Source organism: Hypomesus nipponensis, chromosome 13 (genome assembly GCF_054491055.1).
Source record: "Hypomesus nipponensis isolate SF chromosome 13, ASM5449105v1, whole genome shotgun sequence".
Taxonomy (NCBI): Eukaryota; Metazoa; Chordata; class Actinopteri; order Osmeriformes; family Osmeridae; genus Hypomesus; species Hypomesus nipponensis.
Window position 1 is genome coordinate 16339853 of NC_140373.1, and position 21478 is coordinate 16361330.

Genomic DNA, 21478 nt, shown 5'->3' on the forward strand with positions numbered 1-21478 from the left:
ATGACTCAAACATGAAGTTAGGGGGTTGGCTATGTATCCTACAAGTTTTCTCCCTCCCTTATGTATTGAGGGAGACAAATCCTTGATGTCCTTTAACACAAGTAGCAGACAGTCTGAACCTTGTAGGCAGACAGTCTGCCCTGCTAAAAGAGATTAGTGGCACACAGCAGATGTTACCCCCTGATTAACAATGATGTCTGCCAGGGGTGAGCCTCGGTACCCCACCCCTACAAGGCCTCAATATTAACTTCAATCCATTATAGTGAATTAACTTATGTGATGTGACAGCTAAAGCAGCAATATTGTTTAGTCATACAGTGCCTCTTTGTTGGTCACTTGGATGCAATATTTTAGGGTGGTATATAGCCTCTCATTTTGAAGCAAAAGTTAAAAGCATTGACAACGCAAAGTGAGCGTGTCTGTAGGCTTCAGATGTTAATGCTATCTCCTCAGAGACATCGTCCTATTTTTTTTCATCTGTTCATATTAGTATCACACAATTTTCTCTGTGCTGTGTTTCATGAGACCATAGGGGGCAGTATTAATCAATTATACATGCACACCATACTGAACAGAATAAACCTAGGCCCTGGTGCAATTAGGGGGGCTTTATGACCACAGGGCAGATGGCTAGATGCCTGGAGGTGCCAAATAATCCTAAATGCCAAAGGGTTTTAATAAACCGTCCACCCTGGCCCACAAAGGACAAACAGTATTGATTGATTGAGTGTTTGATTGAGCTTGTGTATTGTCTATTTTCTGAATTAACTGAAGACTTTGTCACAGTTTAATAATTGTCATAAATGTTTAAGATCAATTAATCGTTCATATCAACAACTGACTTCTGCTCAGTTAATATGACACCCAATTTACTAATTGTACAATGTAATTACATACATTGTGATATGTATAAATGTGCAAATACATTAATCTAGGCTTCATGGCACCTGTACAATGACCAAACTGAGAGGCTGAATATCAGGTCCTTTATTACTGGGAGTGACCAATAAATCATATCTAGAATAAAGCATAAAAGGGACACCTGGCTTCTGGACCCCGAACGTGATGACAAGGCCACTGTCAGACTTCCACTTAGATCCAAGCTAATTGAGATTCAAAGTCTACAGTAATTCATACCAGGAGACTCCAGTCCAGAGGACCAATACATCACAGTACTGTATATCCCACCACTAACTCTTCATGAATTTCCAATGCAGGTGCAGCCATGGAAATGCATCTACATTTTACCATGGAAGCTGAGGTTCATAGATGGCTACCATTTGGTGTACATTTTTTAATAGAGGTTTAGTCTTGGTTGAAGGGCACCGTAATCTTACAGTTTCAAGGTGTGGATAATGTTTTTCCGCCCTACAGTAAGCCAATGTCAGTGTGGCACTGTTACATCAAGATGATTGTTCAGACAGGTTCTAAAACAAGAACAAATGTCTTTGAGAGTCAAGGGTATGGCAGCTTAGTAGTCATGGTATATAATTATAGAAAGTACTGAGACATTTTGGATGACTTCTTGTGGTATCATTTTATTTAGTATGACAAACTCTCTGGTCAAGGCAACCCACCAATATATTTGTACCATCAGATTATAATTTAACACATTTACAGTACATGTAAGATTTTTTTAAGTGCTTTACCAGTATACATTTCTCATATTTAGAATCAAATGGCTGTCAATGTTGACCAGTTTGCACAGTGATGTCATGAGTGTTTTGTCTTTGTGGCATTGCACTCTCATTCTCCATATAGGCCTGCACTGACCTCCACAAAGCCCGAATGTTACCCTCCCCAAATCCAGATGCCCCTCTTCTCTCTATCAGCTCAAGGAAGAAGGTGTCCTCTGCAAATATTGGCTTGGTGAAAACCTGGAGAAGGTACCTGTTTGGACAAAATCAAATACAATAAAGACAAACTGATTAGCATTGTGTGTGTGTGTATATATATATATTTAAACTAGATACTGATTGTTCATTGGGTGGTGAGAATGAGAGAACAAAGGAGTATGTTTAGCTGTATGTATATTGAAACACACTTCTTGATCTCTCACCGTTTATTCTGATTAGTTGTTGTGTGAGAGGGGGAGGAGTCTTGGCGCAGGTCTGTGTCCAGGAGGATCCCGTGCTGGGACAGCATCTGGGGGTCGTAACCTGCATCCTCCATCTCCTGCTGTTTGCCCACCTGGCAAGTACAGAGGATATAGATACAGTGGCCACTGACCCCAGGATCAGGAACAACCATCACAATGGTAGGAAGTCTATTTATTAGAAAAGGAGGCCAACCTCAGTGTAGTAGGCAGGAGGAGGGGAGAAGAAATGCACGCCAGCAGTGGCCATTGTCTGCGTAGTGCAGACTATGTCTTGTGTGTACAGACCAATGTGCTGGATTCCTGGACCTTTGTGTTGCTCCAAGAAGGTATCCACCTGGTTGCTACCTGACAGACACATAATAATGCACACACATTTGTAAGTGTGGATGTACATTAAGGCATAATAGTGGCACAATAAATGTTGGCTACTTTGTATATATTTTGTTTTTTAATTATAAATCCCCTTAATATTAGTTAGACTTTGTACCTTTAGTATAGTTAGACCACGTATTTAAGTTTTAAGATTCCTATATGTTTAATGTATGCACCTTCTGGCCAAAGTAAATTCCTTTTCTGTGCAAACTTTCATGGCGATTAAAACCCAGTCTGATTCTGACAATTTGATACATGCAATGTTGCTGTAGGCTAGTCCAAAATATTCACATACATTGAGGAACTTATTGAGGAAGTATAATTACTTTGTTCAGGTAGAGACTCTGCAATTACAAACTTGCAATCGGGTTCTGTCACATCCTTGAAAGGAAGCTGAATTCCTTCTTCACTGCATTTCCAAAACTCCATTGCAGTAAGACGTAGTCCGATGCCATCCTGATTTAGCACATAACCCTCATCAACATCCTCTTCACTAAGAGGAAAAAACAACCAAATAACAAGGAAATAGTTACAGAATGAGTATGTGACTAGTCAATACCTACAGTAGATTCAGTAGTCGTGTATATTACCTATCGATGAAGAATCTTTGAAAACCGAAGTGCCTCTCATACCACCGCATAACTTCGGCTGTACTTTTTCTTGGGCATGCATACGTTATATGATCAAAATGGGTAATCGGACAATCTGGAATTTGGTCCAAGTCACTACTGATCACATTATCAACGTCATGGAACCCGGGCAAAAAGATCCCTTCGTATTTACTCCTGTCAATGAGCGTATGGCACACATTTCCTACGATCGACTTTACAACCGAGAACGTGACAAGCCCTCTCTCGTCATGCACCACAGTGGGGGGCACCAGAAACTCACAACCTTGATCGCGAAGAGAGTCGAATGACCTTTCTACATCATCGACTTCGAAGCACACATTGCATGCGGTATCCACGGTGTACTGAGGATGGACATCGTAAAGACACTTGTCATTAATGTTTTTTCTGTTGCGCTTTATCGAGTCGTTCCATATTTTGTGTGAAGAAGAACTGCTTGTCGTGGGAGACGCTCCTTCATTCAATGTGTGAAGTGTCTGATTCGATCTCTCGTTTACGACGAAAACCGCCGCTCCTTTCCTGAAAGCAAGCTGTCTTGACTTGTCAGTTAGTCTCGCTGCAAATAAATTAAATTTAAATTTAGAAACTAGATCATAAGCTATTTTATCCACGCTTGTAACATGGAGTGAAATGTGGTGCAACCGACTCAAGTAGGCTGCCATTTTGTCGATGACGTCAGATGGAGTTTTGACAGGTGTTTCCTAATGTTCGAATCAGAAAATATCTTCTGTTCAGTGTCATTACATGTTACTTAATGCCAAGTGTTTTGATTGACATTAAGATAAATACATCTGAAAAATTAACTAGGCCTTTAATATTCCATAACAAATAGGGTGTTAGACAGTTGAAATAATTGTGTAGAATACATTTAGCTTACAACATTAGGTGCATATGAAAAACTTACTATTAAAAATATCAAGTGCATGTCAAAGATACAATTAAACAAACAGTACTACCCAATCAACATTGTGTTCAGTAGCCTACCAGATGGTTCATGACGTTGCCTGCCTTTTCTAACTGCAGGTTTATTTTGGCTCAGCCACAGTAGGCTACTGTCCCTGTCGCCGCCATTAATAACCGAGGCAATGTAAACCATGGAGCAACTAACATGACTCAAATAAAAAGGTGGATATTATTACGTCGGTAATTGTACATCTAATCGTATGCAAAACGGAAAATATGTGAAAGATAAAGGATCGACAAAAGCACTGTTATCGGGAAAAATTTGATAGAAGGCGGAGGAACTGGACTCGAGTGGACTGACAGCCCTGTTTGTTGTGGTTTCGGCTTTCGGAAAACGCACTAACGAACGGTAAGACCGCAACTGATGAAAAATGAAAGAAACTGTTATCTAGTGTACCGACGTGGGTCAACACATGCAAAAAACCGCAGGACTATTCCTGTTACTTTTCTATTTTGATTGTTAGCTAGCAACAGCTAACTAGCAAAAGCTCAGTTTATTTGCAGGAATACAGCCCTTTACCAGGGGTGTAGCTAAGATGTCCTATAGTTACTTTTTTTGGTTGCCAAATTATACCATCTGAATTGAATTGGTTTCCTTATTAGGTTAATTAACTGTTATCGAAGGCTACATTCGACCCAGAAGTCAATTTGTTGTCTTCGTTCTATCTTTTTCAGGGAGCAGTCTGAGCCATGCTCAACGTTCGCATCAACTTCTATTCTGCTTACCTTTTTAAAGGTGTTTACTAGTTGTTAGAACTGTTTATCTTTTATTTCTACATGTAGTCAGAAATTGTATGAAATTTGCATACGGGACATATTTATTCAAATGGAAACGTTGGTAGGATACATTTCACTTCCTAGCCTAGTGGTGTGTGGTAGTATGACAGCGGACAAAGGGCATTGTTTATTTGTCGGAAACTCAAGTTTGTTGGGCCCAAGACTTCACAAATTTCACAGAGACCAATCCCAATTAGTTTTCCCAATCAGTAAGTAGTGTTATATGGTGTATATATGTACAGTTTGGAGCTCTGACATTTGTCTCTTTATTTGAACAGCCTGTCAGCCTGTGCAGCCTCATCCATGATGACGGAACAAGGTGTAAAATGGGCCTGTGACTACTGCACCTTTGAGAACTGGCCATCTGCCGTCAAGTGCACCATGTGCCGTGCTCAGAAACCCAGTGGACCCATCATCACGGAGGAGCCCTATAAGAGCAGTCCTACTCTAGAACCAGGTCCAGAGTGGGACCCCTCAAGGACTGAGGGCAGCAGCAGCCTCCTCATCTGCCCAGATTCCAGTGCCAGACCCCGGGTCAGGCCAGTCACCACTGCTGAAACCAGCAGTAAGTGGTCTTGTCAGATTTGCACTTACCTGAATTGGCCCCGTGCCATCCGCTGCACGCAGTGCCTATGTCAGCGCCAGAGGACCCGTAGGTCCACAGAGTCCTCTCAGACTTCAGGCTCCAAGGGCGGCTGCCGTCCTGCACCATCCTCCCCCGTAGACCCCTGTGAGGAGTACAATGACAGGAACAGACTCAACACCCACACACAGCACTGGACATGCTCAGCCTGCACTTATCAGAACTGGCCTACGACCAAGAAGTGTGTGGTGTGCGACCACCCAAAGCCCAACAACTTGGAGGCTATAGAACTGGCTGAATCTGAGAATCCCTCTTCCATCACCTCCATTATCAATGAGCAGGACCGGGCCAGGTGGCGGGGAGGCTGTAGTGGGGACCAGGGCCAGAGAAGGTCCCCCCCTACCTCCAAAAGGGAATCAGATGTGAAAATGGACTTCCAGAGGATTGAGCTAGCAGCTGGAGCCATGAGCAGCAGAGAGGATCAGGAGGTGGATTTCAAAAAGATGAAGCAGATTAAAAACCGCATGAGGAAAACGGATTGGTTGTTCCTAAATGCTTGTGCTGGTGAGTTGGTTTTTGGAGGACAGGAGGGACTCTTGCATGTTCCCTTTCGCTCTGCCACCAAAAACTGTCAAGCACCATATCAGCTGTTAGTTCATGACCCTGATTCTGCCAACACAGATATTTGCCAATTGTACATGATTGAGAGTTTGAGATCTGATTGTGTTTGGATACTTTCACTATAATTACTCTCTGTTAGCCCTTCACCTGAATAGTTGAACTGTAGTTAGAGCCCCCACATCCCTTGTCCCTTCCTCAACATAACAACAACAGTGGTATTGTAACGCTGCCTTCTCTGGCCCTCTGTGATGTCATGGTCAGTGGTGACGGAGAAGGGAGGCTCCAGAGGCAATCATTTCTATGGTCATTGTCCTTATAGCACTGGGTTCAATTTCCCCTCAGTGCTTTTGTTACATAGAGGATGACCTCACTCCTGTCAGTGTCCCTGGCCTACTGTAGCCTGGCTTTTCTAAGCCAGGTTTTGGTATTGAAAGAGAGCATTTCTGTGCCCTGCCAGCGTTTTCCAGTTCTCTTTGCTGTCGCTGAATGCACAAACTGAATAGTGCGCTTGATCTGTAAGCTAAATAAATGGGGCCGAGTTTGTGGCATAGTCTGGGCAATGGAGCATTCTCGAGAAATGTGTTATGCACAGAGTTTATTAGAAGACTAGAGTGCAGTAATGGCATGATATTTTATTTTGACATGATGGATGGATTGCAATATAAGGACAAATCAGTGATATGGAATTTGTGGCCCAGACTAACATATTGGAATCAAGTTCCTTTGAGACTTGGGAAACTACTAGAAGTAGTATTTGTGTGTGAAAAGCTTTGCCAAGTAGATGGGACTAATGGGAGCACATCATAGACCTTGAATATGCATGGGCCTGGCAAGACTCAGCAGAGGTGCGAAAACTCCCCTGACTGGCTCCCAGTCAAAAGGGCCTGTAAACACTGCTGCTTAGAGTGAGTTTTAAGCCAGGCAGCACACAGCTGTAAAAATAGACTTGACAACACATGGAAGCAACAGGCAAAAAACAACAACACATGACCACAAACCTGACCTTCGTACGGACTGCCCTCCCAGCGTCTGGTGTGTCTGTCTGACCATGGAGAGTTTGTACACGGGTTGAGTAACAGAATAGGCCTTGTGACACCAGCAGTGAGTGTAACTTGATGCTACAGTTAGAATTGCTATTGCCAGTGTGTTAGCTTAGCTGACATTTCAACCCTTCAACGATTATTAGAAAACTTTACTTGCAGCATAGAAAACCTTCTAACCTTGACACTGAATTCCAATATGGGGTCTTGAGATCCTGTTGGTTGTGTGATAAGCAGCCCATTGGAGTCCTCCTTAATGACATTAGTGTTTGTCCATGGAGTATATATGTGAGCCAAGCATCCTATTATAGCTGCTGTAAAGTGGAATTGAAAATGAGTTTTATGTTCATCACACCACAGAAGAATGTGTTCTTAACTACCCAAATTCGAATGGGGAAAAAACAGACAATTATGTTAAATTAAGGTTTGAAATCATGAGAAAATCAGCAATCTTCTCTGCTTGAGACTGAGGGGGCGTGTCGTCTGAAGGAACTGAAGCTCCGCCCCCTAGAATTTATTGAATTCAGCAACAACAGCAACACTAGCTAAATCAGTTGCAGATATCAGAACAGACCTACCTGCTGTTTCTGAGTGTTTTATGTGTTAATTAGTGCTGTCAGTTAAACACGTTATTAACGGCATTAACGCAAACCCATTTTAACGGCGTACATTTTTTTATCGCGAGATTAACGTTCTTCTTGGCCTAGCAAACTTTGTAGTTTTTTTTACATGCTGTTACAACAACTACTGACGTTAAGAAAACTACAACACCACACCGGATCTAGCTAGACCGGAAACAAAACAGGCACGTCGCACACTTGTTAGGGCTTGCGAGCCGGCTAAAGAGCATAGTTGTCAACATTGAACACTGAAAATAAGGGAGATTTCCCAGAATCCATCCCCAAAATCCGTTTTTTTTTTTTACACGATTATTACCCCCCCCTCCCCAAAAAAAGCACAAATCATTAACAGTCTAAAGAGTTTATAACTACACAATATATATTAAAGAATGACGGACCAATGGATATGTTTAAAGTGCTTTATTTATGAACAAAGTAAACATTACTTACTAATTTTCATTTGCTACAACGTGTTTTAGCTTAATGTTGGGGGTAGGAGTGAGAAATATGTTGTGTGCCTAGCTGACTCACTCGCGCGCTTGTGTTTCAGTGATTTGTTGTGCTGCGAAACAACAAGCTCTGTGGAAGCTGGCTAATGACCATTCATAAGAATCAGGTGTGTTGGAGCAGGGAAACATCTAAAACATGCAGGACAGTGGCCCTCTAGGACCAGGGTTGCCTACCCCTGGTCCAGGGCATGACAGGGTGTTCTGAGACATCCCAGCACTCTGAAGAGGTAACTCGTGGCTTCTTCCCTACAAAAGCATGTTCTTCCTCCGTCATGGAGTCAGCCTGTTAAAATGATCCCAACTTTTCCAGTGGTCACTGAAGTACTATCTCCCATTGGCTCTCATTTCCACAACAACAGAAAATGAGACTGGTTAACAGCAGGAGTTAGCTCCTAAACTGGAGCTTGTGTAATGCCTCTCCCCAGATCATGTTCTGCATTGTAGAAGAAGCTAAGTGGAAGCGCACTTGTATCAAAGTCCACAAGAGGGGCTGTGTGGACTAGAGGTCATATTTGAGTTACTCTTTGATGTCAGGGGCCTGAGGAGAATCCACTGGCTTCATGCACCTGCCATGTTTAGATATTTTACTCTGCCTCTCCGAGACTTTGCTCAGTCATCGGCACGAGAATTAAGTCGCCAAATTCAGAGAGTGACTAGGAACAGCATGAAGCACATTCAGACTTGATGGATGGTGTTGTGTGGCTTTAATGAACATGACAGGCTGTCAATTATATCTTGCATTTAATTACTGACTAGGACTTTTCTCTGGAGCTTTTCCAAACACTAAGGCTCTTATTCAAACTTGCTGGCGCTCTGTCTCTCTCCTCTATGCACACTCTCTCTCTCTCTATGCCCTCCAGGTGTGGTGGAGGGAGACCTGACAGCGGTGGAGGCCTACAAGTCGTCTGGTGGCGACATTGCCCGCCAGCTCAACGCCGATGAGGTGCGCCTCCTCAACCGACCCTCGGCCTTCGACGACAGCTTCACCCTGGTCCATCTGGCCATCCGCTTCCAGAGGCAGGACATGCTGGCCATCTTGCTGACAGAGGCGAGTGTTCTCCATCAGGCTGGGAATGAGGAAGGGAGGAGGGCGGACTGGAGCAGAGTAGGGCTCTCAGCAGTAGACTGAGAGGGGATTAAGGGGGGTCAAATCTCGAATGCGCAGTGCCCCATATAATATCCGGTAATACCATCTCCTCTGAGGTACCGAAGCCCATGAATATAGTACTGAGAAGATTAACGGGGCAGTCCATTCATTCCACTGCCCCAACCCAAACCTAAAACATAAAGTTCTGGGGTCTCATTTCTAAAACTGTGCGTAGGATTCTTACTAAAAGTGTACGTACGTCCTAAAGCCTAAAATGGTGTACGCCCCCAAAAATTCTGACTTCTAAAACTGCGTATGCAATGTTTTGGATCAAAGATTACCAACAAGTGTGCGTACGTGAAGCAGCATCTTACCCCTCCCTGACCACGCCTTGAAATTGAAGTACCCTACTTGTAGGCGAGGTTGAGGCCGGAAAACCCACATTATTTGGTGGCCACAGCAGCAGGACCACCATTAAAAAAACTGTGACAGCATATTCACACGTTTTATCATGCCGGTTTTGTTATGAAAAGTATTAAAGTTTGGACTGATAACAAGGACGTAGAGTCTAGCGATAGCTCTGGAGCTAAACAACTGTATTTCCAATTTTTGACATGATATACTGTCTTACTGTGACCAGTTTGCCAACAGTGGTTGTTATTGAATTTGTCTAACGTATTCATATTAAACAGATAGCCCTGTGTTCTATGCATGCAAGAATTCCAAACAGTCCTTGAAGCAGGCCACCCCCCATCCCTCTAAGATCTGCCATCACTCTCTCTCTGCCTCTCACTACCTCTCTCTGCCTCTCTCTGCCTCTCTCTGCCTCTCTCTGCCTCTCTCTGCCTCTCTCTCTTTCTCTGCCCTCCAGGTGTGGTGTGTAAATCACAACCTTTGCGTGGGAAGTGGCGTACGCACATTTTCAGCCCCGTTTTGTGCGTATGCAACGTTTAGAAATGAGACCCCCAGATCATCGGAACAACGCTCTAAGGAAATTAAGATCCACCAGACTTGAAACAGAAAGTTGACTAATGTTTGCTCGGTAGAATACAGAAACTAACGCAGTCTCTCACATTATCCTTGTTACTTAAGTGCAAATAAGTGGTCTCCCAAGTAAGACTTTCTAAAACCGATCTCATAGACATTAAGTCTTGCTTCAATCGTTTAAGTTTTTAGATGCTGTGCTTTAGAGACACGACAGACTGAATGATGACTAAATGCGGGAGAAACGCTCCCTCAGGATTAGGTTGAGGATTAGCCCTGAATGCTGCCCTGTCATTGGTCCACTGCTGCCACAGAGCTGCTGTGAGGTGGTGCCATACAGAGCCCTTATTAGCTGAAGCCCAGAAAGGCCACACACCCAATGACAGGAGTGAAGCCGAAAGGATGGGATGTGATGGGAGGACGGTAAATGGGGACAATGGGGTGTTATGCTGACGCGCTAGCCAAAAACATCCTCCACATGTCTTCTTTTAAGGGATATTGTATGATAAAGGCCTTTTGTATGCACAACAAGTTCCACAGGAAACGCCATTCAGAATGTTTTTTTTGTGTAGTCATATAGGGTCAGAGTTGAGGCCCAGTTGTTGGGCTATGCCCCAGCATGTCGTGCTGACTCGCGAGTGCTCTTCCTTGTAACCTGGTTGTCTCTGTTCCCCCCAGGTGAGCCAGCAGGCAGCCAAGTGCATCCCGGCCATGGCATGCCCTGAGCTGACGGAGCAGATCCGCAGGGAGATTGCCGCCTCGCTGCACCAGCGCAAGGGAGATTTTGCCTGCTACTTCCTCACTGACCTCGTCACCTTCACGTTGCCTGCCGGTCTGCACGCACGCAAACACACACACATCTATATAATTGAACATTGTGCAGCTATAATATTTTGAGAGACAATAAATTAATCCATATGTGTGTTCTCACCAAAACGCGAGTCTCCCCCGGGTGGGGAGCGCAGTAGGTCAGCTCGTCTCAGGAGGGCGTGTCTTGCCCTGTGGTGTAACCATGACAGCATTTGTGCCTCAGTGAGTCCCTGGTGGTACTCTGTTTATGGCCACTGTGGGGTGACAGATTATGTAGTTTAAAAATCTTTTTTATCATGACAAGTATTTCAGGAGGCAAGACTTGGCCCTGGACCACCACGAGGCCCATGACAATGTCAAAGCATTCACTGTCGAGTCAGAAAAAGGTCACCAGTGTTCTGATGTGTGTATGCGCGTAGTTCAGTACCGCACAGTCAAATGACCTTACCACAGAAAAGTTCATGTTTACAGTTGATAATATTTTGCTTCAGTTTCAGATGGGCACTGCTTAAAGTGTTATTTGTTTGACTGCTTTCTGAGTTTTGTTTTGTTTTGCAGACATCGAAGACCTGCCCCCAGCTGTCCAGGAAAAGCTGTTTGATGAAATTTTGGACCGAGATGTACAGAAAGGTAAAGATTTCTCACACAATCCTATGGTGGGCTGGTGAGTAGAAGGGAGAGCTTGGGCTTAAATCTGCCATTCACTGGCCAGCTACCAACCTTACCATCCCCCCCCATCTCCTCAATCCCCCCTCTAATTACGCTAATTGAGCTTTCTCATTTCCCCTTCTATGCACTTACCCAATGGCACGTCCCTTGAACGCTACGTGCCCGCCTGGGCTGGTCATTACTGGTGCAGTTCTCTGAGGTGTCTTGTGACTTATTTAATATGCTGTAATTGGGTTACAGGACAGATGCTCCAGTTGGTTGCTGCAGAACCAGAGAGTAGTCATTAAGTGACTCGACTGTGTCCTTTGCACCCCTCGCCCCCCCACCCGCATACACACACTCACGCCATTCTCTCCCTCCTAACGCTGTTTCCTCTTTTCCTCCCACTGTCCTCTCTCCTCTTCTCCCTCTGTCTTCCTGACGTGAGCAGAGCTGGAGGAGGAGTCCCCGGTCATCAACTGGTCCCTGGAGCTAGGGACTCGTCTGGACAGCCGGCTTTACGCGCTGTGGAACCGTACGGCCGGGGACTGTCTGCTGGACTCGGTCCTCCAGGCCACATGGGGGATCTATGACAAGGACTCGGTCCTGCGCAAGACGCTCCACGACAGCCTGCACGACTGCTCCCACTGGTGAGCAGTCTCACAGGAGATTCAGTCATATCCTGTTCAGTGAAGACTAGGGTCGGGTATCGTTTGGGTTTTTACAATTCCGGTGCCAAATTGATACTTTTAAGACTGCCTAAATGGTACCTGAACCGATACTTAAAAAAATTGGTTTTGCCACAAAATGACAGTGGATGACATGTGCGGTTATGATGCTTATTAAATCCATTTCGGAGCACATAAGGCTAATATTTCAATTGACATCTTAGGTTTTTAAGTGGCAGTGGCACTGAAAAGGAGGCACCAAAATCTGTGTTCTGCTTTGGTCCAGTACATACTGGTCATATAGGTACCGGTGCCATATTAGCACTGGGTTTTGGTACCCAACCCTAGTGATGACCTCCACAACCCATCGACACAGATTTTACTGTGTGCGCAGGTTCTACTCTCGTTGGAAGGAGTGGGAGTCATGGTACTCTCAGAGCTTCGGTCTACACTTCTCCCTGAGGGAGGAGCAGTGGCAGGAGGACTGGGCCTTCATCCTCTCATTGGCCAGCCAGGTACACACACATCCTCTCACTGGCCAGTAAGGTGTACACACACACACACATCCTCTCACTGGCCAGTAAGGTGTACACACACACACACACACACATCCTCTCACTGGCCAGTAAGGTGTACACACACACACACACACACATCCTCTCACTGGCCAGTAAGGTGTACACACACACACACACATCCTCTCACTGGCCAGTCGGGTGAGACACTCCGCAAGACTATTCTGTACTGTACCCTTTATTTGACTACATTGTACTACACAGTCTTATTTTGTACTAGACCACACAAGACTGTACTGTAGAGCACCAGACTACGCTGTTCCACATTACACTACATTGTACTGTATTACACTATACTAGACCACACTGAACACTAAACTAAATGTCATTGTATTGCGTTATAATATACGACTAGACGACACTGTACTGCTCTTATGTTATTACATCACAAGATGACTTTAGACACTAGTCTATTCCGGAGCTCTTCCTCCCCCACAGCAGTCTCTAGCCACACTGAGCCAGGGCTCAACCCAACCCTCCCGTCCTGTTTGGATTACCACAAGGGGCTTGTCTCTTCTCATCAAATAACTGAAATGTTGTCACTCCATTCACCCTGTGTTTAGGTTGAGTATCCACAATACGAGAATCCTGTTAATTACTGGCTCTCCTCCCCTTTTGAACACGTTATTTGCTTATTAGTGGATCTGATGGGTATGGTGTGTTTTCTGTTGACCCCTGGCTACCTCTGCCTCCCCTTCCCCCAACAGCCAGGAGCCAGCCTGGAGCAGACCCATATATTCGTCCTTGCACACATCCTTCGCAGACCAATCATCGTCTACGGAGTGAAATACTACAAGAGTTTCCGAGGAGAAACATTAGGCTACACTCGTTTTCAAGGTAAGCGCCATTCAAAAATACCACCTAAATGAAAAGGTTATAGTTTGACGCCAGCGGGCTGTAAATATAGAGGGCTGGATATGCTGGACATATGCCAAGGCTTTGTAATTGGAGCAATAATAGATATTTCTATACGGCTTGGCAACGTTGCACCACCCAGACCTGTAAAAGCTAATAAATCCATTGTTGCACCTTATAACAGCTTTTTCACCCTTATTCCCCTGTCATGGAACAATACTGCACCTATACAAGAGTAGTCTGGACAGTGAATCTTAACCCTGCACACCATGAACCACAGGTTCACTCCCAAATGCAAAACACTTTGTGTTCCCTCTAGGAATCCGTGCTGCCAGCAGGCCGTGTACAAATCTAAAAACAAAGCTTTGGATTCTGAGAAATCAGGGCCCTGTACTACGAAGCAAGTTCAACACGCCCAGGATAAATTATATATCTTGCTTCACTAAGCCTAACAACTGCATTCATACTAAGCAGTATCACAACGGTGGCTATCACGTCCTTAACTCAACCCAGGATTACACAATTGAGCGATGGGCACGTTCACATAAAATGGGGCATGTTTGCCAAATATGACCAATTACAAACATGGACAAGTTAGCTCGCCGTACTTCACACAAGAAGAGAACATTTATTTTAAACAAGTATGAAGTTTAAGAGCAAAATTCAAGCGAAAAGCAACACTGTTGCTGCTTCCAAAATGGAATGTTGGGAGAAAATTGATGACTGTGAATGTGTAAATTAATGGCTTTCTCAATATCATTAAGGCAGTAGTAGATCTTACTCTAAATACAATAGTGTTTTCCATCAAATTATATCTACAGGATCTTCGACAAATGGTAGTGCCATTTTCCAAGATGATTTTGGTTGGTTAGTAGGCGGTGCTTTTATACATGTTCAGTGTTTCTCACAGATTAGAAAGCAATTTGTGGTGGTGGTGGTGGTGGTGGGGGGGGGTCAAAATAATTCCTTCATTAAGAATTCGTCACACAGAACTTTATTGTATTAAATATTAATCAAAAAAGATTTACACCTTACCAAAAATCCACACATTTAACACCCTATAAGGGAGCGAGACATGGTCCTCATCCTCAACATATGCCTTTTTCAGTCGCAAAAAATACTTTGTAATACTCATCTGGATTGAAGCAGCAAACATTCAGTGTAAAAGTGAAAACATTGACATACCTCTTTATAATAAGTTTATTTGATTCACAGCTAATAGTTAATAGTTCAGAGCATATCGTTTTTTGACCTCGACAACCCAACTGCATTTTACCGCAAACTTGCGACTAGTTAACTTTCTAAAGAAAGCGCTTGTTTGGTAAGGGTTTATGTGGTGTATGTGAGAGAGATGCGTGAGTGACAGAGAGACGGAGGAAGAGCAGGGAAAGGAAATGCAGCTGAACGAATACGCTGCGTGTTTTAAATAGCTTAAAAATAACTAAACGCAATATGTGTCAGCCAGTGTTGATTCTGTGGCGCACCGCCACAAATTAGTCTGTGTTGGAAACACTGATGTTGATCTGTTATCTCAAACAACCTGCTATGGAGCAGGTTAGGTGTGCAGCATGAGTTACCATGGTGATCTATCCTGGTAAGAAGTGAACCACCGTTGTGACACTGAAAATCCAGAGTTAAATCTGAAGTTACCTCGCTAAGTAGTATTGGGCTCAGGGCCTGAAAAGAGCTTGTTCAGTTTGCTTGTCCACAGCATGTGGTTTGGAGTCTAGAAACAGGCACAGGGTGGATTAGTGGAACAGTTTGATGGACTCATCTTAGGTATGTCCTGGAGTTTCAAGTGGGAGGCAGAGCATCCAGAAATGCTGTGACACAACCCATCTATCCAAATTCGTATGGGAGGTAGAACCGAGACCTAAACCCTCAGCCATTGAGTCGAAGTTGTGTTTCAAATGTAAGGGGTTAATACCGCAATCATTTGCAACTTTTGAAAGGCAGTGTGTGCTATGTTCGTAAAGGAGCTTCCTATCCTCTTATCCTAACAGAGCAGGCAGGAATTTAGTCCCAGAATCATCCAGCAACCCCCTGGAATAGGCAGGAGGGAGGGAGGTCATATAAACCAGGGCAGCAGGCTGCGCCAGACGGAGAGAACACACAGCAGCTCTCCACCACCTCCGCCTCCATGTAGCTAATTCCCAATGGGTCAGTTGTCCACATGCGCCCCCCCCCCCCTTCTGATCCCCACCCGCCCAAAGCTAGCATTACTGCAGGGTCTGGTAGTAAATTGTGCTTGGCCTCAGTGTTCACACACAGTGTAATCTGAGGTCTGGGCTGTGTTCCTTGCGGGGCTTGTGGGATGTGGATTAAAAAAAAAATTAGGCCTTTTTTGTTGTCTTTCTTGCTGGACTGACCCGTGTGTATTCGCAGGTGTGTACCTGCCCCTCCTTTGGGAGCAGAGTTTCTGCTGGAAGAGCCCCATTGCCCTGGGTTACACACGGGGCCACTTCTCCGCCCTGGTTGCCATGGAGAACGACGGCTATGACAATCGTGGCGCTGGCGCAAACCTGAACACCGATGATGACGTCACCGTCACTTTTCTGCCGCTGGTGGACAGTGAGAGGAAGCTGCTGCACATCCACTTCCTGTCCGCGCAAGAGGTACGTTTGGCCGTTGGTGTCTAAGCCTGCTCTGTATTGGTGTATAGAACTCAGGTTTGACAGTTTTTTTTTTGTGGGGTGTTTTTATTTGATTAATATGAGGTGTGTTCTTTGAGTGGGACTGAGTCTTTTCTGTGGGGCTGTGAGGATTCTATCCGTTATTGTGAGCCCCTCTCACCCTCTCTTCCTCCCTCTCACCCTCTCCTCCGCCCTCCTGCCAGATGGGCAACGAGGAGCAGCAGGAGAGGCTGCTGAGAGAGTGGCTGGACTGCTGTGTGACGGAGGGAGGAGTGCTGGCCGCCATGCAGAAGAGCTCCCGCCGCCGCAACCACCCCCTGGTCACTCAAATGGTTGAGAAGTGGCTGGACGGATACCGGCAGATCCGTCCCTGCGCCTCACTCTCCGACGGCGAAGAAGACGAGGAGGAGGAGGAGGACGAGTGAGGACCGGGGGGGGGGGGGGGGGGAGAGAGAGAGAGAGAGGGCGCTGTGGGACTCAAGCCACGGAGGTTGGACTACTCCTCCCCTAGTCCAGGAGGACAGAGCACACGCAGGCAGAGTTCCTCCTCATCCTTACGAAGGATGTGGTGTGGTGTGCTGTCACCACAGACGCACTGGAGAGGGCGAGCTGCCTGAAGGACACTGGGGAGGCGCTGATCATGAACAGGGACAGCCAACATCAACAATCCACCAGTTACAGAGGACAAAATGCTAGATACAGAATTACTGCTTCAAAAATTGTATCTCATTAGTACAAATAAAGGATTACAGTCGCTTATGTAAATCCCGACAAGATTTTCAGTTTTCCTACCCCCTTCCCCTTAACGAGTATACCCCCAACCCACCCACACAAACACACCCCAGTTTAATAATGCATGTGTTCTGCGATACATCTAACACAATCTTTTCTGTTTGCGAACACTTGTGAGCAAACACAAAACATCTTACAGTTTCATCACCGGTCTCATCCTCTTCAGACTCCAATCCACTCTTTTATTTTTGGAATTGAGCTAAAACCAGAGGTCCCTACCCCCACAGTTCATAATTAAAGAATCCTTATTGCTGCACTTGTTGAGAAATTCTATTTAGAGATATTGCCTGACAGAATTTGCTTATAAGCCACAAGCATTTATCCCTGTGTGTGTGTGTGTGTGTCTAATGAGGTTAAAGAGCATCTATTTTTCTTGTTTTTGTAAACCTTCTAACTACTTCAGGAGGTTGGACAATATTTATTCGTTTAGGAGGGCTAGCGTGCGAAGGTGTTCAATACTTAATTCAGTCTGTAATTGGATTGTTTGTTTTGTTTGCTTTTTCTGTTTTGATTGTCTTGAAGACATTGTACGTTGCACAAAAAAACACCCTTCCACATGAGGGGAAAAACCTTCAGTTTACTGATTTGTATCAGTTTTTTTTTTATGTGTGATTTAGTACCTCGTTTTGATGTTGATGTGGGTGGGAGGAGAAGCAAAAACCAAACACCTCTTTCTAAAGAGTGCATTAACATTAAATTGACTCACTCATATTGGGATTCTCGTGTGTTTATGTTCCTCTACCTGATGTTCATTTGTGCTATGATGAGTGGGTTCTCAGTGCTCCAAGCCCGGTTCTGTGTCCTTGAAGCTTCATACCTAACCAAAGGGGGGGCACCTGTCTCACCTCCTCCTCCTTATCCTCCCCTACCCAGCTGCCTCTAATCCTCCCGGCTTGGGTTTTCGGGTCTGGTGCACCTCTCCGCTTACTCAGCAAGACTACAGGGAAGCCACACATGCACCCAGGTTGTATATCCATCTTCCTAATGTGCCAAAACCGCACCTCATACAGTTAAATCGTGACCTACATTGACCCATCAAAGACTATCATTGTATATAATAAAACCTGTATTAGTGCCATGTAAATATACAGTCTGTGTGTGTGTGTGTGGGTGTGTGTGTGTGTATATATATACACAGTATGTAAATATGCAAAAAATATCCTGTTGCTGGTCTACCATTCTGACATTCTTCTGTTTCCATTAATGATCACGTCACACTCACCAGCCAGACCAGTCTAGAATGGTTGACTTCCAAGACTTTGGAGTGACTTTGGAGTGAGCTGTTCATTGTAATTAACTATATCAAGATAAATGCCTTGACCTAAACCCTTTCCATTTGAGGAGCAGCAATGATTCAATATTTGTCACAGGGTGCTCCCTAGTGGCAGTCGCGGAGTATATCACAAGGACAGAAGTTAAACCTAATGATCTTGAAATCAATTGAAATTCTCCGAACAGCGCAAATGTCCAGTATTCATTTTGATATCTGTCACCCAGTCAATCATTCTCACATGGAAACTGACGGACAGTTGGTTCTCAGAATTGTATATTTTATTTGAACTGCACTGAATGCTAAATGTTCACCTTGTACAAGAAACAAATACAAATACTCACACTAAAAACAAAAACATACTGCTGGCTGCCTCTTCGTTTGCTATTGGTGGGACACTAAGTAGGAGTTTTGCTATTGCTCTTACAGAGTACATGACTCCTCAAAGAACCTGGCCTTCGATAGAACAAAGAAAATATAAGAGAGAGAGAGAGGGATGGATCACAGAGGACTATGGTTATAGGAACATTTACCTAGGCAATACAAATCTAACAAAACTCTTCCAACACCAGAAACATGGGATGCATCGTGTTATAGAAAAATACCACAATGAAGGGAGGGGGATACAGACTAACCCGATTATGCTTTTTTTTCTTTTCTCAAGACAGTTTTTTGGGGGAAAAGAACTCTCTGCAAAAAGGTGTTTTCCTGAGTCATTAAGGAATGAAGTGTTCTTTAACCCTTTCCCGCTCACACTCAATCGTAGCAAAGGTACAATTACTACCACCCGACACGGTGATTGGTCGCCATGGATAGGTGGGTATCTGTGAGGAGTCACACAAACAAAAACCGCAGAGACCCAGTCTCTCCACCCGCTTTCTGGGGGGGGGGGGGGGGGGTTGGGGGGGGCAGCCGAACACATCCCCTTTTGTGATAGCGAACAATATTCTACTGACAGCTGCACATAAAATGTCTGCTTTCCTTGTGTGATGACAGGCACATGACTCACACTCTCACTACCCATGAGACGTTGTCTATTGGCAGATAGTGTGAGGTTCAGACTTACGGTAGCAGAGACAAAGGAAACATCTCCACAACAGAGTTCTTCCCTCTTTCTAACTCCAGAGCCACGGGGCAGCAATCAGACATTCAGAGTACACGCCTACTGAACACTGGACCAACACACCAAATGTATTGGCCAATATTTACTCTATTGCACCAATAAGTTATGATCTTGCTTTTCAGTACCAACTGTGTTGCAGCCAAGAGGAATCAAAGAGTTGGACAATGATTCAGGACTTTTGTATTTCACTCAATTCAAATAGGCCAAGGGTTTGTCTCAGTCCTGGCCATTGTTAAGTGATCAGCTTGCAGCAAATACATTTGTTTGAAAATGTGACCTATGTGGGGGAAAATGGAGGAGATTCACGCACACACCAACTGTGTAAATGCGCCCTCTGGTGACCAACTTGTTGAACTTACATCCGTTGTAATAATAGCAATAGGTTACCTCGTCAGGAAAGGGTTAAAGTTTACTCACTAGATTACTGATACTGATGAGCAATCTTGGTTTTTCCTTTTGTTTGATGAATGATAAATATATATAGTTTACAATATTTTTGTAGTCTCATTTTTGCCTTTCACACTGAAGATCAAAAGAAAAATATTCTCTTAGCTCAAGGGGAGGGGCAATACAGAATGAACTTGAGGAGGAAATCTAACAACACACACAGTTACATAAGAAAGGGAGGCTGGCGGGGAGTGGGTTGGATTGGAGGGGAAGAAGGAGGGTGGGCAACGTCCAGTAGCACGCAATCTCACAGTTCCTGTGTTTTCCCCTTGGTTGTGTGTCCAGAAGTGAGCCCAATCAAATTAGCTCAGGGGGGGTGGTGAGGAGGGGGTGGGGCACTGCCCCGTGGAGGCTAACACTGGACTCAGCCCCGGATACCACGGGAAGAAAAAGCATCAGCATTAAAGAGTAGAGGTATTGAACCAAAAGGAGACGAGAGAGAGTAGAAACTAAACAATAGAGTACATATCCATGGAACACTTCACTGTTCCCAGAGCTGAACTGAGCCAGCCTCCTCTGTGTGTGTCTCTTGGTCCCAAGTGGATATGGGGTTGGTTGTCGGAGGGTTCAAGTGTGTGTGTGTGTGTGCCGTTTCCTCTGTGCCGCTATTGCTCAGTGAGGTGCTCTCTGGTATCGCCATGTTTGGAGGGCTGGTTGGGCGACGGGGCCTGGGAAGGGTGTGTCCCGGAGGGCAGGGTGTGGGCAATGGGCACCCCCCCTGGTACCATGCCCTCAATCGTCCCCGGGATGCCCCCCGGAGCCACGCCCACCACGCCTGGTGGGTACCTGTGGGAAAAGGGGGGGGGGGGGGGGTTAAGACAGGTGGAGAGAGTGACCGAGAGAGTGAGCATACCCCAGCTGGGTTCCTCCCTGTGGCTCAGATACAGGTCTGTGTATTGCCCTTTCATCTCCACAGCTGCTCTACAAGTCTCCTGTACCAACCTGTACCATTGGACGCTTGTAAGCATTGTTTTTACTAAGTGGTGGGTGTATAGGTGTATAATGGGTAGTGGTGGAGGGTATTTCAGCATGTGTATTGAGGGGGGCACACAAGTGGCACACAGCAGATCAGGACAGAGAGAGAGAGAGAGGGGTCAATCCAGATCCCGTTGAGGGGGAGGGGGTCAATCTGGATCTGAATTAAAGGGAGTAGTTACCTGCTCCTGATTTTAGGCATTAATTTTGTCTTGGGGTACACCGGTTGTTATGGCGTGAAGAGTTTGGTTCACTTGGCTGTGTGAGAGAAGCACATGGAGGGTGGGGAGGGGGCAGACTGATCAGTGGACCCAGAAATGTGGGGTGGGGGGGGGGTCACTAAAGGATCTACGCATGACAGCTACACTACAGGAGAAGGTCTAGAAGGCAGAGGCATAC

General features: G+C 45.1%; 3 protein-coding genes across 9 annotated transcripts in view; 1 reads left to right on the plus strand and 2 right to left on the minus strand.

Annotated features, from left to right (window-relative positions):
- Window positions 1-1511: 1511 nt before the first annotated feature.
- hpdl (4-hydroxyphenylpyruvate dioxygenase-like) lies at window positions 1512-5563 on the minus strand. Of its 4 annotated transcripts, none has more exons than XM_084669280.1 (5): window positions 5434-5563; window positions 2797-2963; window positions 2292-2443; window positions 2060-2190; window positions 1512-1890 (listed from the first exon to the last, which is right to left on the minus strand). In XM_084669280.1, exons 1-5 carry the CDS (start codon window positions 5451-5453, stop codon window positions 1686-1688), a joined length of 675 nt encoding a protein of 224 aa, XP_084525406.1. In that variant the 5' UTR covers window positions 5454-5563; the 3' UTR covers window positions 1512-1685. The 4 variants fall into 4 exon arrangements, with proteins under 4 accessions (XP_084525406.1, XP_084525407.1, XP_084525405.1 ...); XM_084669281.1 differs by lacking the exon at window positions 5434-5563 and adding an exon at window positions 4084-4168; XM_084669279.1 differs by lacking the exon at window positions 5434-5563 and adding an exon at window positions 3061-3789.
- On the plus strand, window positions 4271-18892 carry zranb1a (zinc finger, RAN-binding domain containing 1a). Its single transcript, XM_084669278.1, has 11 exons — window positions 4271-4411; window positions 5118-5986; window positions 9073-9260; window positions 10962-11115; window positions 11652-11723; window positions 12193-12391; window positions 12804-12924; window positions 13692-13821; window positions 16225-16454; window positions 16676-16893; window positions 18138-18892. Exons 2-11 carry the CDS (start codon window positions 5143-5145, stop codon window positions 18145-18147), a joined length of 2166 nt encoding a protein of 721 aa, XP_084525404.1. The 5' UTR covers window positions 4271-4411; window positions 5118-5142; the 3' UTR covers window positions 18148-18892.
- Window positions 18893-19423: 531 nt separating this feature from the next.
- Window positions 19424-21478, minus strand: part of LOC146260437 (C-terminal-binding protein 2) — a 38558-nt gene continuing 36503 nt past the window's right edge. For 3 of the 4 annotated variants that reach the window (XM_084669283.1, XM_084669284.1, XM_084669286.1), the window contains exon 9: window positions 19424-20890. In XM_084669283.1, coding sequence (XP_084525409.1) covers window positions 20710-20890 — 181 coding nt within the window. In that variant the 3' untranslated portion in view covers window positions 19424-20709. Of the gene's footprint in view, window positions 20891-21261; window positions 21338-21478 lie in introns of all 4 variants that reach the window. The other variant, XM_084669285.1, reaches the window with a different exon arrangement.